The following is an 18791-nucleotide window of genomic DNA, read 5'->3' as shown; positions in this document are numbered from 1 at the left end:
TACTAAAAAAAGCACATATGTGAAAACATATCTAAAGATTATCCAACAATTAGATTCTTTAGCTTACTTTAGCTTCTTTAGTTACTCAAAATTCTAAGATAATTTTTATTTTAAAAGACTAAACTCGGGGCCGGAGAGATAGCATGGAGGTAAGGCATTGGCCTTGCATGCAGAAAGTTGGTGGTTCGAATCCCAGCATCCCATATGGTCCCCCGAGCCTGCCAGGAGCAATTTCAAAGCACAGAGCCAGGAGTAACCCCTGAGCGCTGCCGGGTGTGACCCCCCCTCAAAAAAAAAAAAAAAGACTAAACTCTTGGGGTCGGTGTGATAGCAAAGCGGTAGGGTGTTTGCCTTGCAAGCAGTCAACCCAGGAAGAACCTGGGTTCAATCCCTGGCATCCATGTTGTCTTCCGAGCCTGCCAGGAGTGATTTCTGAGCACAGATCCAAGTGTAGCCCAAAAACAAACAAATAAAAATAAATAAAAGACTAAACTCTATAAATTTAAAAGTATATGGGAATAAACGTGAACCTGCCAGGAGTAACTCCTGAGCAACGCCAGGTGTGACCCCCCCCCCAAAAAAAAACTGACTCAAATACAGAAACAAAATTGTCAAGGAAATAAAGAAATGAGGGAAGGAAGCAACGAGAGATGATCTGGAAATAGCATTGGGGCAAGAGTCAGGATTCTTGAGCCCCTCTAGAGTGCAGCATATATCTAAACCACTAGATCCAACAGTACCAAAAGCATGGGACATATACTACACAAATAAATTAAAATCGTAACTGTCAAGGGGTCAGACTGTGGGAGTGAGAAAGAATTGTGGGTACACAATGGAGGAGTGAGGATACAGTGCGGTAGAATAAGAGGTGGGCATGTTATATACCTAATAATTTATTACAAAAAACTAAGTAAATCATGGTGTCTAAATAAGAAGTAAATTTAAATTAAAAACCAGAACATTGAATCTTTAATGCCTATACAAATGCTTTGACACCATGCTATAAACCAACATCAAAGTAAGAATTACTTGGTCTATTTTCAAGGCATAGTTGTTTCACTTAAAGTATACTTTGCCTATCAGCTGCAAAATGTTCAGCTAGATCTTTTCAGAAACCATATGATTACCTTTTTATTCTAAAGAGGAAAAGCCTGGGAAACTAAAATAGTTTCCCACTTGTAATGATACTAAAATAAAACAAAAGATATTCCCAACCACCCTCTTGTTTATGTCAGCAAATTTAACCTAATAAACAGGAAATTACCTGAGGTAGTTAACATTCAAGAGGAGAATTAATGCACACGTGTATCCATAGCTTCACGTCATACAAGTCTGTCTGCAACCCACACCATGACAGCCAAGGACAAATGCAGCACCAAGAACAGCACAGAGCAAATAAGCAGAACAACAAAGAGCAGAGAAAAGGAAACTTCAGTCATTGAGACAAGTTCATCAGCTGAAGCACAGGAATTAGACTCAGAATTTTCTTTAAAGAAAAGATTGAAATATTAACAATAACAGCAAAAAGGAAAAACAACACAAGAAGAAGGATGTGCAATATATATACGTATTTGTTTAATATGTCACTTTAGTCATAATTTTTTCCCTGCTTTTTGGAGCCATTCCTGGCAGTTCTCAGGGCTGTTCCAACCAATGTGGACAGAACCTAGATTTCTCACATGTAAAGTACATGCTATAGTCCTTTGCTCAGCCTTGCCTCCCCATGAGTGACTCTATGCTTATTTTTTTTTTTTTTTTGGGTTTTGGGCCACACCCTGTGACGCTCAGGGGTTACTCCTGGCTATGCGCTCAGAAGTTGCTCCTGGCTTCTTGGGGGACCATATGGGACGCCGGGGATCGAACCATGGTCCGTCCTAGGCTAGCGCAGGCAAGGCAGGCACCTTACCTCCAGCGCCACCGCCCGGCCCCTCTATGCTTATTTTTAACTTAGAGGATTTCTCAGATTTTATTTTTAAATGTTAATTATAGGGGCTACAACTGGCTGAAAGGGGCATAAAAGCTATTCCTAGTGGTGGTGCCTGGAAGATATGTGACAGGAATCAAATTCAGAGCCTCTACTGAGTCATATCCCTAGCCCATCAGATTTTTTAAAGTATCACTTAAAATGAAAATGTAAAGAAGGCTTTATAATTTTTATACATTTTACATCATGGTGTGCTTTTTTGGTTTTGGGACTACTTCCAGGTTTGATGCTTAATGGTGCTCAGGAAACCAAGTGGTACAAAGGATAGAATGCAGGTCTCCTACATCGAAGTGTAAAAGCCCATTCCCTTGAATTCTCTTTCTGATAACCTCATCAAGTGTCTTATATTTCTTAAATTTATATGTACATATATATATTTGCACATATAACAAATATTTTAATGAAAAATGTTTGCAAGCAGTACCAATAATATTAAGTTCCTCAACTCACAATTCCTAACAATTATATATATACTTTTATGTATTAATGATGAACGAGGCACTATGCTAGAACCCTGTGTACAGGCACTCCAAAGTTTATTTTATACTATAGAAAATAGAAAGTGATCTACAATCAAGTGCCATTTCTCCCATTATATATTGTAAATACTCATATTGCACAAACTCAAGAAAAGAGAACAAAAGCTTTATATAAAAAAATTCTAAGTCTTAATATAAATGTCAACAAAATCCATATTTCATACCTGTACTAGAGTGATTATCAGTGGAATCAATACTGATTAAGTCTCTGACGAAGACTGTCTGCTCCCCACTGTTCGCATCATTAGCACTATCCACACTACCATGGCTTGTCGTGTCTCCATCAATTCCACCTGTGGAATTCTGAGGCACTAAAGACAAGGAAAGGCACAAAGACAAGTTCAACAGTTCATGTACTTATAACCTCAGAAACAAGACATGGATAACCCTCAGATCATTTACAGTTTCAGAATACTTTCTAAAATTTGGGGAAATAAAACGTGGACTAAGATAATTTCTGTATTTAGTTGTACAAGAAAATAGTCAAATTTCATTTAGTTTCTAATTTATATAATTAAAATAATCATATGGCTATAAAACTATTGGCTTAGCAAGACTATCTTTCCAAGCCTATGTATTACCTGTTGATGCAGAGACCTGTGACTTTTGCATATTCCTTTTAAGTGGCTGCCTAAATTGTGCCAAGCCACGAATGATGTTCCGTACCTTCGTCCATAAGAAGATACCACTGCGGGTACTGCTGGGCCAAGGGCTTTCCAAAACTACCTAAAGGTAAAATTAATGTTAAAAACAGTATTTATGGGGGCTGGAGCTGTGGTGCTAGAGGTAAGGCGTCTTGTCTTGCATGCAGCTGACCTAGGACTGACCGCAGTTCAATCCCCCCAAGCCAGGAGCTATTTCTGAGCGCATATCCAGGAGTAATCCCTGAGTGTCAAATGGATGTGGCCCAAAAAAAAAAAATACAAAAACAAAACACAGTGTTTGTGGGGGCTGGAAGATTGATAGTCAATATGGTCCCCTGAGCACTGCCAGAGAATAATTCCTGTAGAGCTAGTGTAGAGCTAGGAATAAACCCTGAACACTAAATGTGTGGCCAAAAACAAAACAAAACAAAAACAAAAACAAAAAATAAAACAAATCCAGAGTTTTTCATTAAAAAAAAATACATTTGATTTATTGGGGGGGGTCACAACTGGCAGTGCTCAGGAGTTACTCCTGGCTCTGTGCTCATAAGTTGCTCCTGGCAGGCTCAGGGGACCATATGGGATGCCGGGATTCGAACCAGGGTCCATCCTGTGTTGGCCTCAAGCAAGGCAAATGCCTTACTACTATGCTACTGCTCGGCCCCTCATTTGATTTTTTTTTATAAAAAACACAAATATATAATTATATCCCCAAACCTCAATATTTCAGACATAAGAAATAAAGATATGAAACTTGTGGTAGAAGAGATAGTACAGTGGGTAGACCTGGCTTTTAATCCCCGGGATCCCATGTTGTCACCTGACCCCTACCAAAAAGGATCCCTGAACACAGAGCCATGAGTAGTAAGCCCATAGCACATCTAAGTGTGACATCAAAACAAAGTATCTATCTTAATTATCAGCATATTTTGCTAATGACCATCATGCTTACCTTATTATAATAACCATAAGTAATAGCATTTGGTTTTATCTTTGCAGTCTTCATTTCAAATAAGACTCTCACTGCTAAAACAGGATGACTCCAAAGTCCACAAAGCTGCATTACTACTCGATAACAAACCTAGGAGCAAATAACACTAATGCATTAATAGTTAGCACAGTACTCTGTGATTTGTAGAGATATTTTAATACTAAAAGATCACTCCTGGTGAGGATTGGGGGCCATACGGGGTGCCAGAGATCAAACCAGGGCCAGCAGATTCAAAGTAGGCACCCTATCCTACAAAGGAGAATAAAATCTCCTTTGCTCTGATTTGAGAGGCTCAATGAACTTTTTTAAATCTACAATTCTTTTTTTAATCTACTGTATCAGGCTGGGAGACAGCTCAAGTGTCAGAGCATATGTCTAACATTTGCGAATCCTGAGTCTGATTCCTGATACTGTATGACACACTTCCCAGCATAGATGGGAAATCTAAGCTATAACCATGCCTACAAATGCAGTCATCATGCTCAAGCGGGCCAGCCCCATAAACTCACTCTTTCCTCGAATGAGATGTAAACTGAGGCGTGAAAGATTATGGCTACCCCAGATCACAGAGCACAAAGCTGGCCACCTCAGGAGGAGAAGGTGGGCCAAGCCCCCAACCTCCTGAATCCATACTTGCTGCTTCTATCAGAATAACCGTTCCCCAGTGGCCTGCTTCATCTCTGATCCTCTACAATTCCTTGCAGGGACACCGATCTGATCACTGGTTTCTGTTCTGGAAACTATAACCACATCTCAAATGCAATCGCCATGTTCAAATTGGGCTGTCTTAGAGGCCCTGCAGCTAAGTATATGGCAAAAAATTCGTAGTAATGTAACTATGAATTTCTGGACAATTTCATTTATTTGATACTGTCATCCCTAAAGGAACACCCCAATTTAACAGACTGGACATATAACAAGAGCTTACTAAACTTACAACCTCTGTATTAATGACTTCATTGGTGATGTAATAATTTTCACAAATGAGTATGCTACTGCGCTTTTTCCTTTCTTTTCTTTTTCTCTTATCTTCCATTTTACTTTTTTTCCCCCTTTTTTCCCAATAATTTTGCTTTCACTTATTTGGAAACAAATGTACTATGATCGACTGTCAATTTATATGATGTATTTTCTTTAAATAAAATTTAAAAAAATAAATAAAATTGTAAAAAAAAATAGTATAAATTAAAGTGCCAACATTATTATAAGCTATGTCAACCAAGACTTAAGTACACATGTTCCTATTGTTTAGTGATTAAGCTTGCATAAAGAGAATGAGTACCACTCCAATCGTCACTGGAGGAAATTAATTGTTTTGGTTTTTCGGGCCACACCCGTTTGATGCTCAGGGATTACTCCTGGCTAAGCACTCAGAAATTGCCCCTGGCTTGGGGGGACCATATGGGATGCCGGGGGATCGAACCTCGGTAACGATCTTTCGTTGGCTAGTGCTTGCAAGGCACACACCTTACCTCTAGCGCCACCTCGCCGGCCCCAAGAAATTAACTTTTAATTAAAGTTTTAACAATTCATTCTTTAGCCCATTTTGTTGTTACAAGCAATTCCAAAGTAAATTATTTTGGGCTTGCTAAATAGGAGGCTGGGGGTGGGGGTGTACAGTTGTTGAGAAACTAGAAACATTGATGGACAGAAGGTGACACTGCTGGTGGGATAGTATTGGCCCATCAAGTGACTAAAACAACTGTATTCTGAACCATCACACTATTTAAATAAAGTTTAAAACATTTTAAGAATAATTAAAATAGCTTCCTCCCGGTCATATTTTATATTCTAAGAAATTAAATGTAACAATTCTAGGATGCCTAGATAATAACAAAAGATATAAGTTCATATTTCTATGTAAATATGATTCTGATTATTTTCTCTTTATCAAGGGCAAACTTTCTAAGAAAGTCTCTGCTCCATTCCAAAGGGAGTGTGTTTGGGAGTAGGATGGTGGTCAAAGATCAAATCCCAGGTCCCATATATGCAAAGGATGTACTCTACACCCTCAGTTATATCCCTGGCCCAAAATAATAATTTAAAAATAAAGTATATGGGGACCGGAGAGATAGCATGTAGGTAAGGCATTTGCCTTTCATCCAGAAGGTCATCAGTTCAAATCCGGCTTCCCATATGGTCCCCCGTGCCTGCCAGGAGCAATTTCTGAGCATGGAGCCAGGAGTTTCCCCTGAGCACTGCCAGGTGTGACCCAAAAACCACAAGAAAATAAATAAATAAAAATAAATAAATAAAGTATATGAAAAAATAAGCAGCAAGCACTAACTCTATGAGACAAAAATAATTTTACCTCTCCTACATAATGAAAATACTTGGACATACTTTAGTGCAACTGATAGATAATTTTTCTTTAAAAAATAAAAGGGGCCTGAGCGGTGACGCAAGCAGTAAGGCGTCTGCCTTGCCCACGCTAGCCTACGACAGACCACAGTTGGATCCCCTGGCGTCCCATATAGTCCCCCAAGTCAAGAGCGATTTCTGAGGGCATAGCCAGGAGTAACCCCTGAGTGTCACTGGGTGTGGCCCAAAAACCAAAATAAAATAAAATAAAATAAAAGTAGGGTCAGAGAAATTATACAGCAAGTAGGGTACTAGCCTTGCATGCTACTGGCCTGGGTTCAATTCCTGCATCCTGAGCACCGCCAGGAGTGAACCCAGTGCATCCAGTTTGCCCTCCCCCCTCAGAACATAAAAGGTCACCTTAAAAACAATAACTCAATTTCTTATACTTGCCTCATCTAGTGGATCCACATCTGTTTTCCTCATTTTGGTAAGTATATCATACGCCTGCTGAAGTGCTCTGACCTTAGGATGAGAAACTCTAACATAGGCTGGGAGACAAATAAACCATAAACTATAACAATGACTGAAGAGACACTTGGCCCATTGTGGTGGATTTGTATAACATCTCTTTGCCAACTTATGAGCTGTTTTTATCTCCTAGAAAGAAAATACATACATTACAGATGGACTAAAACTCATTAAAGCAAGGGAAGGAAATGAGAAAGAAAATGATGAGGAAATATTACTGTAATATTTTACCTTAAAACAGAGCAACTGATAGTTTTACTTTTTTTTTTTGGTTTTTCGTTCACACCCGGCAGTGCTCAGGGGTTACTCCTGGCTATCTGCTCAGAAATAGCTCCTGGCAAGCACGGGGAACCATATGGGACACCGCGATTCGAACCAACCACCTTTGGTCCTGGATCGGCTGCTTGCAAGGCAAATGCCGCTGTGCTATCTCTCCGGGCCCTGATAGTTTTACTTTTGTGAGTGACTTCCTACTCAGTATCAGAGTTCCAACAATCATTTACAGAAGAAACATTTTATACTATCCTAAAAATATTAATCAGTAAACATGAGACTACTAATAAATTAGAAATTTCTTAAAAGTAGAGACCAATAATATTTTTCCAATACATTTACTAATTAATTGCCCCTCACAAAAGCAAGCATGTTCAGTGGTTGAAAGAGATTTAACCATTTGTTGTTTAGTCCTTCAATGTCAGTATTATTAAAATGTTTAAGATGTTGAAGCTATTTCCTGCCAATATTTTTATCCTGTCCTCCTTTACCAGAGTCCTTTACTGACTGAAATTCCTGAAAAGACCCCATCCTTTGTAATCTCATAGTGTGAAAAAGATCACAGACCTAAGTGTTTGAAAGTCATGTTTCCTAATTGTGGGGCGGAGAGATAGCATGGAAGTAAGGTGTTTGCCTTTCATGCAGAAGGTCCGTGGTTCAAATCCCAGAGTCCCATATGGTCCCCCGTACCTGCCAGGAGCGATTTCTGAGCATAGAGCCAGGAGTAACCCCTGAGCACTGCCGGTGTGACCCCCCCCCCCAAAAAAAAAAGAAAAAAGAAAAGAAAGTCATGTTTCCTAATTGTGATTTTCTTTATGATTTAGTTAAAAGAAAGTACCATATGTACCTTTTTTGTGGGGTGGAGTGTTGGGCAGGAGGGGGAAACTACTGAGTGTATTGAAGACCCACGGCCACACTTAGCATTGGAACTGGAATAGAGCATATGCCTTGGAGAATATGCCTTAGTTAAAAAGAAGGAAGGCATCAATATCACCTGTGGATTCTATCATTTCCAGGGAACAACAGGGCATTCCGGCTATACAGTCTTTCTTAAATTAGCAATCATCTATTGGAATGAGTTAAAATGAAAAGATGACTTTTCATTGATTTTGTGATTGGCTATACTTCCATGAGTAGTGAAGACAAATCTGAAAACACAGTGCCTTCTTTTTCTTTCCAGTATAATATAGGGGGAAAAAATCTGATTAAAACAGGACTTAAGAGTTCAGTAGCAAAGTTCTCCCATTAAAAAGTTACAACTCTAGGCCAGCGCCATAGTATAGCAGGAAGGATGTTTGCTGTGTACTCAATTCAACCTTCTTTCGATCCTGGGCATCCTATATTGTCCCCTAAGCACTGCCAGGAGTAAGCCCTGAGCACTGCCTGGTGAGGTCTAAAAACAAACAACAACAACAAAAAACCATGGGGCCTGAGCAATGTTGCAGCAGTAGGGTATTTGCCTTGCATGCGCTAACCTAAGACAAATCACAATTGGATCCCCCAGTGTCCATAAGATCCCCCAAACCAGGAGCGATTTCTGAGCTCATAGCCAGAAAGTAACCCCTAAGCGTCACCCCACTCCCCCCTCCCCCCAGAAAAAAACCAACAACAATTTGCTTAGAGCCTGGAAAATAGTATACCTGTCTTACAATCTTGGGAGGCATGCTTTCAAATCCCTGTGGTCCCATATGTGCAAGTATAACCTTGGTACCTCTGCTATTTGAATCTAGCAGCCTTGCTATCATTGATCCCTGGAGCTACAGTGATTTTCAATAACACTGCTGTCAGGCGTATAACAGCACTACAAAAAGGAATATGAACCCTGAGTAGTACTGTAACTAAAAAATATGCAAGCATCATATAGCCAGGAAAAGTACAACTGGTGAATTTTTTGGGGGGGGAGAGTTTTTGGGCCACACCAACCTGACAGCTCCCAGGGGTTGCTCCTGGCAGGCTTGGGGGAACAAATGGTATGCTGGCGATCAAACCCATGCCCATCCTGAGCTGGCCATGTGAAAGGCAAACGCCCTACTGCTGTGCTATCGCTCCAGCCCCTGATGAATATGTTTGAGAACCACAGTGATCCCTGCAAGTAGCATGACCTTAATTATATTTCTAAGTTTCTTTGTTCTCAGGATTCTCTGAGAACCCTCAAAAACTTCAGTCTCAATATCTTAAGAAAGGTTGCAAGAGGGGCCGGAGAGATACATGGATGTAAGACGTTTGCCTTTCATGCAGGAGGTCATCGGTTCGAATCCTGGCGTCCCATATGGTCCCCCGTGCCTGCCAGGAGCAATTTCTGAGCCTGGAGCCAGGAATAACCCCTGAGCACTGCTCGGTGTGACCCAAAAACCAAAAAAAAAAAAAAAAGGTTGCAAGAAATCAAATTCATTGTCATTATAAAGGGTTTGCAAAGGCTGTTTTAGGAAAGGGGTCAGGAACATCTGGTCAATGGCTGTGCAAAGCCTGTGGAACTGTGTTCTGGCCCTGGAATCCATGAGAGGACACAAATGTTTGCTTCTCATGGCTGCCCATGTACTGTCTGCCTGAAATACTTGGCTTGCAGATTGTTATAAATATCCAAATTACCCCTGGTAGAAAAGGTTCCACACTTTATAGGTAATAATACTTAACCATGAGCCATATATCACATATATTTTTTTTTTACCATTTTAAATGAATATTTTGAGGAAAAAAAAAAATCTGACCTGTTTAGTTCTCTTAGCCATCAGAGCTGGACTGTTGGAAATGCTATTCCCAGCAGGGTGTCTACTAAAACGAAGTTTCAATTCCTGTGGTCTGTCAAAAAGCTTAAGGTCCAGCCTTGGAAAGTACTTATAACTGAAAACAAATTAAAAAAAGAATAAATACTTTAAAATATACTAACTCTGCATATTCTGGTATTTGTTAATACTTCTATGCCTCAAATCATATTTCCTCAGTTCCTTATAAAGAATTTCCTCCGGGGCTGGAAAGACAGCATGGAGGTAAGGCATTTGCCTTTCATGCAGAAGGTCAGTGGTTTCTAATCCCAGCATCCCATATGGTCCTCCGAGCATGCCAGGAGCGATTTCTGAGCATAAAGCCAGGAGGAACCCCTGAGTGCTGCCGGGTGAGACCCCCCCCCCCAAAAAAAAAACCCAAAGAATTTTCTCCAAAAAATATATGATTGGAGGGATGGAGAGTGCTACAAGGGGTAGGACACTAGCCTTGAATATGGCCAACGCCAGCTGGATCCCCAGCATCTCATATGGTACCCTGAGCACAAGTAGGAGTAATTTCTGAGTACAGAGTCAGAAGTAACCCTGAACATCTCTGAGAATGACCCCAAAACAAAATACATAAAAATGTACAATTGTAGTTATAAGATACAAGTGCTTCTTACATGAGAATTTTTTTTTTTTTTGGTTTTGGGGTCACACCCGGCATCACTCAGGGGTTACTCTTGGCTCCACGCTCAGAAATTGCTCCTGGCATGCTGGGGAACCATATGGGATGCCGGGATTTGAACCGATGACCTTCTGCATGAAAGGCAAACGCTTTACCTCCACACTATCTCTCCAGCCCCCTTACATGAGAATTTTGCTTATACTCCCTATCCTACTTAATATTTTCGAGCAATCCTTGAAAACAAAAATCCCTGATACACAAATTGACAAAAAAAAGTTATTAATCCTTAAAAAAAAAAAAAACATGTGTTCAATGCTTTTCTAATTTTCTTAATATTTTTATTTAAATATCTTAATTATAGACACGATTGTAATTGGGTTTCAGTCATGTAATGAACACCCCCCTTCACCAGTTCAACATTCGCACAACCAATGTCCCAAATCTCCCTCCTCTCCACTGGCTTTTCTAATTTTCTAATTGATTATACTTAAAATATTCTCAGGGAGGGCGGGAGCAGTGGCGCAAGCGGTCAGGCATTTGCCTTGCACACACTAACCTAGGACAGACCGCAGTTCGATACCCCGGCATCCCATATGGTCCCCCAAGCCAGGAGCGATTTCTGATCTAATAGCCAAGGGTAACCCCTGAGCACCTTCGGGTGTGGCCCTCCCCCTCTCCCATATATATTCTCTATGTGTGGCCATGGGTCCTCAACACAATCAGTAGTTTCCGCTTCCTGCCTAACACTTCACCACACAAAAAAGTAATATACATGATAAATATGTATGCATATATACACATATACATATACCTGTATACACCTTGGTATATTTTACATACTGCTTCATAAAATAATCTTTTTTGTTTGTTTTGAGGCCACACCCAGCAGTGCTCAGGTTACTCCTTGGCTCTACATTCAGGAATATCCTGGTGGGTTCGGGGAACCACATAGGATGCTGGAGATCAAAACCATGTCAGCTGCATGCCAGGCAAACACCCCTACCTGCTGTATTATTGCTCTAGACCCTGCTTCATAAAATAATCTTGCTTTGAGATTTGAAAGGAAATATTTAAAATTTTAGGAATAATTAAACTAATATTTATTATAGTTTGTTTTTTGGGGTTTTTTTTTTTTGGGGGGGGTCACACCCGGCAGTGCTCAGGGGGACCATATGGGACGCCAGGATTCGAACCAATGACCTTCCACATGAAAGGCAAACGCCTTACCTCCATGCTATCTCTCTGGCCCCTAATTATTATAGTTTAACCTATTATTACTTCTGTTGTTGTTATATACCAAACCCAGGTTTGTGTATACAAGGCAAAAACCTTCTGTACTCTCTCCAGCCTACAAATAAATTTTTGTTTTCAGAAATGAAGCTTTTAAGATTTTAAATTATGGTTAAATGCTTAATAAACAGTAATCAGTATCTGGCTAACCAATGCTTACATTACAATTACATTACAATTACAATTACATTACAATACCTCAGTGGCATTTTCATAAAATATGCATGTTAGTCCACTGAAAAACTTTAGAAAATAAACCCCCACAAATTACTTAACTACGTATCAACCCATAGTCAAAAATTTTTATATATATGCATATATATTAAAGACCATGTATCACATAGTTGACATAGTTCATTATAATATATATGTTCTTCAGAAAATCCTGCTACCTGTACTTTGGTGACAGGTCCTTCCCATCATCAGGTGGTGGTTCTGGTGGCATTATGAATACAGTATGCTCGCTTTTCTGTGAATCATCTAGCTCTATTAATTTGGTATCTTCTGTTAAATCAAAATCAACCTGAAAGTAATTATTTTCTCCAATTACTTTACATATAAGCAGAATAAGCATATAAGCAGAATTATTCTAAAATTAAACTTAAACTGTTTTTTGAATACCTTATCTGCTTTTTCTGTGCATTTATCAGGAAACAACTGGAAAAGAAAAAAAATTCTTAGTAAAATCAATATAAATTTAATAGATGTTTACCTTAAATTTTTATTTGAATAAAATCTGTTTTTACTGCCAAGGAGGTACAAAATACTTCACAATATAATATGATGGCCCTATGTTATAAGGCTTAAGTGTAATATTTTATTAATGAATTACTGGGATCAAAAAAATTCCATTCTTATTTTTATAAATTCCTCCCCACAAAGAAAAGATAACCAATCCCCTAAGATAATCAGGCTTCTCAAACTTAAAAAATTTTTATTATGATTAAATCTCTGCATTAGTGATACTTTCTAAACTATTAATTTTAAAAGGAAACAAAAACTGGGGCCGGAAAGATAGCATGGAGGCAGGGTGTTTGCCTTGCATGCAGAAGGATGGTGGTTTGAATCTCGACATCCCATATGGTCCCCTGAGCCTGCCAGGAGCAATTTCTGAGCGTAGAGCTAGGAGTAATCCCTGAGTAATGCTGCTGGGTGTGACCCAAAAACCAAAAAAAAAAGAAAAATATAAACAAAAACTGAATAGTTTAAATGATTCTCCTGGATATGGGATGGAAGTCTTCTAAGGCAGCATTCATTAAGCTTCTCAGACCTACGGACCAGCACCTGTCTGCAAACCAGTCCATAAACAGAAAGAAAGAACAAACTTAAAACTTTCTTAAGGAGCCAGAGTGTAGCACAGCAGGTAGGGCATTTTGCCTTGCACATGGCCAATCCAGGTTCAATCCCCAGCATGCCATTTGCTCCCCTGAACCCACTAGAGTGATTTCTGAGTGCAGAGCTAGGAATAAACCTGAACACCACCAGTGTGAACCCTCCCCCACAAAAAAAGAACCAAAAAAAAGTATTAGTGATTCATGCTTAGTATTTTAGAGAGGTAGGGCCAGGAAGAAGCCAACTCAAACTACCTGGACTATTCTATTACAGAATCTTCTATTGGGGCCAGAGTGATAGCACTGAGCCTGCCAGAAACAATTTCTGAGTGCAGAGCCAGGAATAACCCCTGCGCTCCAAAACCAAAAAAACAAACAAACAAACAAAAAACCCCAACAACATCCTTAATGGTTAAGTACAGGCCAGAATGATAGCACAGAGGTAAGGCATTTGCCTTGCACGTGGCCGACCTGGGACAGACTCAGGTTCGATCACCGGCATCCCATATGGTCCCTTGAGCCTGCCAGGAGTGATTTCTGAGTTCAGAGCCAGGAGTAACCCTGAGTGCTGCCAGCTGTGGCCCCAAAACAAACAAACAAACAAAAAGATGGCTAAGTACAACTTTACAGTTTAACGTATTTCCAAATATCCTCAACGAGGACAAAAGAAACATTGCCAAAAGAAAAGAAAGAAAAAAAAAAAACATATTACCAAAAGTATTTATTTGAGCATACCTTTTAGAAACAGAGATTTCCATTATATATAAAACAATCTTTTAAAAAAAAAAACTTTTTAAATGAACCATTAAATTTTAGTTTACTCATCTGAATAAAAGTTAAAGGATTAAATGGCATTATTTTAATTTTTTTAATAGTTAAAACTGTAAAGTAAGGGGCCAGAGCGATAGTACAGCAGGTAGGGAATTTGCCTTGCACTCGAGCGACCCAGGTTCAATCTCTAGCATCCCATCTGGACCCTGAGCCTGCCAGGAATGATTCCTAAGTGCAGAGCCAGGAATAACACCTGAGCACCCACAGGTGTGGCCCAACCCCCCTCAAATAAACCAAATAAGCAAACAAAAAAACAAACAAAATGCCTCAAAAGATGATTCAAAGAAAAAAATAAGTTCTGAATGGTAGATACTGGACACCACAAACAAAAATCATTCTATTAACCTGAGAATCAGATACACAAGAACATACACACTATGCTTTCTACTTCATAATCTGGTTAATAATAATGGTAATTAAGGCCTTACAAATGTGACTCAATAGCAGGTTCAACTGCCAGCACAAGATTAGGAGCTTGATCCCTAAAACTAGCCTTAGACTGAGTGCAATTTGGAGCTTTGAGCAACAAAGGGAGCAATCCTTGGCACACAACCAGTACAGTACCCCCAATGAGCACCTCAACTAATAAGTATGGGAATATTACAACCAAATGTACAACTTGTAGTGAGCACCAGAACTTAATGTGTAAGAAACCTGGTCTCTATCACCAACACTACAACAAAAAGAAAAGGGAAAAAAAGGAAGGTGAGAAAAATAATAAGGATTTCACATGTAGCTAAAGTTCTTTCTTAATGATTTAGGCACACTTTACCTTTTCTATGCAGTCATCAAAAAATGCCAATCCAGTATCTTTATCACTTACAAAACTACATTCTTCAATGAAACGAATAAAAATCTGTGTTTTGGTTAACAGAGTGTAGAATTTTGTATAGGCACGATCTCGGCTTTTTAAAAATCCTGAAGCAAACAAAATTATAAAATTTAAGTGGAGCAAATATTAAAACATTACTTAAAATTTTATATCTTCATTTATAAAATTTCCAGTATTAACATTCTTATATTTATAAGTTCCTTCTCTGTGATTAAATCACAAAAAAATTCATACCATTAACCTTTTACAAATCTGAATGTCATAAAAGGAAATTCTAGCCCTACAACTTTCAAAAAGAAGTTTCTGATATTCTCACAATTATCAAAAATCAGTGTTGTACCTCTGCAATGCCACTAACTATTTTGATAATTTCTTGTAAAAATCACTATACTATGTGAAGATTCCAGAATATGGCCTTTTCGTTTTCCCTCCCTAGTATTACCATCTTTTGACTTCAAGGACCCTCTCTCCATTCACAGGAGATCAGAGCACTTAATTCAAAATACTCTTACCAACTCCAATTTCTATCATCATTATTCTTCATTACTCATAAGCACAAACCATCTAAATACTTTTTTTGTGGTCTATGATCCATACCATCAAAATCTACACAAAGTCAGACACTCCCTGAAGTTTCTTGGTTGAATTGATAACAACTATGCCTTCCATGTTTCTAATTTACAAATTACTCTCTGACCTTTACCTATATCTGATTTTCTTAATTACATTCAACCAAGTTGTTAAACATCCAACCAAAACCTTTTTGATTTGTCAGGGATGAGTGAAGGTAGGTTTGCTGAAATCTCCAAATTCATCTTTTGATATTCTACCTACCCTTTTCTATCTTCATTTTTCTTCCTACCCACTTTTAATTCATGTCCACCATTTCAATTATTTTCTTGTCAATGCTTTATTTCTTTTGTTTGTTTGTTTTTGGGTCACACCCGGCGTTGCTCAGGGGTGACTCCTGGCTGTCTGCTCAGAAATAGCTCCTGGCAGGCATGGGGGACCATATGGGACACCGGGATTCGAACCAACCACCTTTGGTCCTGGATCGGCTGCTTGCAAGGCAAACGCCGCTGTGCTATCTCTCCAGGCCCAATGCTTTATTTCTTATGCCTTTAACCATTGTTTTTCTCTGGACCTGTACCAATGTATAAATGCTCCCCCTCCTTTTTTTTTTTTTTGGTGCTTAGGAGTTCCTCCTGGCTCTACGGTCAGAAATCGCCCCTGGCAGGCACAGGGATGCTGGGATTCAAACCACCGTCCTTCTGCAAGCAAATGCCCTACCTCCATGCTATCTCTCTGGCCCGAAATCCTCCCGTTTTTAAAATATAAAAGTTACTCAAAAAAAAAAAAATTTAAAAAAAGTTACTCTACAAAAAGGCCGAAGCGGTGGTGCAAGCAGTAGCCTTGTCCATGCTAGCGTAGGACGGTCCAAGGTTCAATCCCCCCACGTCTCATATGGTCCCCCAAGTCAGGAGTGATTTCTGAACACATAACTAGTAGTAACCCCTGAGCGGCACCGGGTGTGGCCCAAAAACCAAAAAAAAAAAAAAAAATTATTCTACAAGGTATATCAGACTACTTATACATTTATGCAAGACAACAAACCCTTACATTTCCAGAACCAGTGAACTGTTAAGGAATATTTTTAAGTTCCTAGTATAGCAAAGACTTATGTAAAATTGAGGAAAACACCTAAATATCATCAATAGTCTATTTAAATAATCATGTAGTACTGTAAATATAAGCAAACCTTTTTCGTTTTCATAACTAAAGACTTTCATTTTCAGCTTTCTTAGGGGAAAAAAATGGGCATAAAAATTAAAAGTGGGCCAGAGAGATAAAAAAGCAGGTAATGTACTTGTTTTGCACAAGACTGAACCTAGTTTGAGCCTCAGCAACCCATATGGTCCCGAGTCTGCCAGGTGTTATTCCTGAGCACACAACCAGATATAAGCCCTGAGCACTGCCAGTGTGGTACAGAAGTAAATAAATACACAAATGAATAGATAAAAGTAATTACATTTATGGGGTCAGAGAGAGCTGAACAGATTGAGCATACAGGAAACCTGACCTCAGTACCCAGCCACTGAATTTTGCCAGAAACAATCCTGGTCCCTAAGCCATGCCAAGAGCAATCTCCAAACCCCTGTAGTACAAGACTGGAATTAAGTCTTGAATAAAATTTTTACATCTTATCTTTGTATATAAATTTTGGGGGGGGTGGCAGTTGGAGATGGGATTTGGCGACACTTGCTCTTGCTTCTGATGGTTTTCGGGGACAATGAAGTGCCAGGGATGGAATAAAGGTTAGCTGTATGTAAGGCAAACACATTCTATCTTTGGCCTGGAAGTTCCTAATATTTAACAAAAATTCCTATCAACTTACTTAATGATTCTTTTTTGGAAATAATACCAAATACAAACTATTTTTCATTTCTATAAACTATCTTTCAATGTCTGTTACCTTGGCGGTCAAACAATGAATCAGCAGCCGTAGCTTTATTTGAAGGAGCCTCTGTAATTGGTTTGAGGTATGTTCTATATCCCTTTAATATGGATGCCATAAAGCGCAAAAATGCCTCTTGAATTTCCATCTCAAGTTGTGTCATCTTCTTTTGCCAAGAGAAATCTGCTTCAATTGGAGTCATCTCTATTGCTGAATCTTCTTGGGGTTTTCGATGAACTAATATATAAGTAAAATATGGCATTAATATACAGTATTTTCTGTATATAAAAAAATCACAATCCTTCCTGAAACTTCTCTTACCATAAAGAAATTAAAATGAAGAGTCGAGAAAATGACTCAAAGGGCTGCTTTGCTTTGAGAATACCAACCTCAGTATCAGGTAGTGCGCATGCTTCCATGCGCACAGTCAGTCAGTCTCGCCTCTCTCTTTCTCCCCCCACCTCAAATAAAGGTAAGCTAGAGAGATAATATAGGGATTATGGTGTTTGCCTTTGCCTACACTATGGCTGGACAAGCTCAATTAGGATCCTCAGCACAGCATATTATCACCTGAGCATCACTAGAAGCGGTCTCTGAAAATGGACCCAGGAGTTAAGTCCCTATTTTTTTTTTTCATTTGAGCCACACCTGGCTATGCTTAAGGCCTTCTCCTGCCTCTGCTCAGAGATCACTCCAGAAAATGCTCAAGGAACCATATAGAGGACTGGGAAGCAAATTAAAATTGGCCGAATGTAAAGCAAATGCCATACCCTCTATACTATCTCTCCAAAACACACCAAGAGGAAGTCTTGAGTAGAGCCAAGGGTGACCCAAGTCCCACTTTCTCTTCTCTCTCACAAAAAGTAAATAAAATCATTGGCAAGTGTTAAAAATAAAAGAAAGGCACAGAGAACATACTCCAAAAATATCACAAATCTCAAATATTAATTTACTATCTGAATGTCACTATACAACAAGGCTTCCTTTAAAAGCAGAATAAGATTAGGATAAAATTAAAGATTTTTCTTGGGGGCAGAGAGATAGCTCAAAATGGTAAAATACAGGCCTGACTATTATGAGGCCCTAAATGCAATGGCCAGTATTGCGTGATACTTCTCAGTACTGCTGAATATGGAACTGGTGGCTCCCAAGCACAAGCAGACAAAGCAGAAAACCTTCAGACCTTACCTTCGATAGCACTTTCTAGACCAAGCTTTACTAGAAGGGGTCCCTGTCTACTTTTCCACCAAGTAACCCTGGGAAAGGTCCCTATAAATAAAAACATGTTTATCTTACATACACTATTTCACTAAATAATCCTTGGAACCAAAGAGATGGTACAGAGATAAGGTTTTTGCCTTGTACACAGTTCAATCCCCTATGTACTATATAAAAGACC

The 18791-nt window shown here is 39.1% G+C and overlaps 1 protein-coding gene across 1 annotated transcript in view; it reads right to left on the bottom strand.

Moving 5' to 3' along the window:
* Positions 1–18791, bottom strand: part of DENND4C (DENN domain containing 4C) — an 86654-nt gene that overhangs the window by 34439 nt on the left and 33424 nt on the right. The window contains 9 exon segments of the mRNA XM_049769399.1: positions 2688–2834; positions 3105–3249; positions 4120–4248; positions 6913–7119; positions 9972–10104; positions 12336–12466; positions 12565–12600; positions 14878–15023; positions 17411–17629. Of these exon segments, the coding sequence (XP_049625356.1) occupies positions 2688–2834; positions 3105–3249; positions 4120–4248; positions 6913–7119; positions 9972–10104; positions 12336–12466; positions 12565–12600; positions 14878–15023; positions 17411–17629 (1293 nt within the window).

Source organism: Suncus etruscus, chromosome 1 (genome assembly GCF_024139225.1).
Source record: "Suncus etruscus isolate mSunEtr1 chromosome 1, mSunEtr1.pri.cur, whole genome shotgun sequence".
Taxonomy (NCBI): domain Eukaryota; kingdom Metazoa; phylum Chordata; class Mammalia; order Eulipotyphla; family Soricidae; genus Suncus; species Suncus etruscus.
This window is presented reverse-complemented; position numbering and strand designations above follow the sequence as displayed.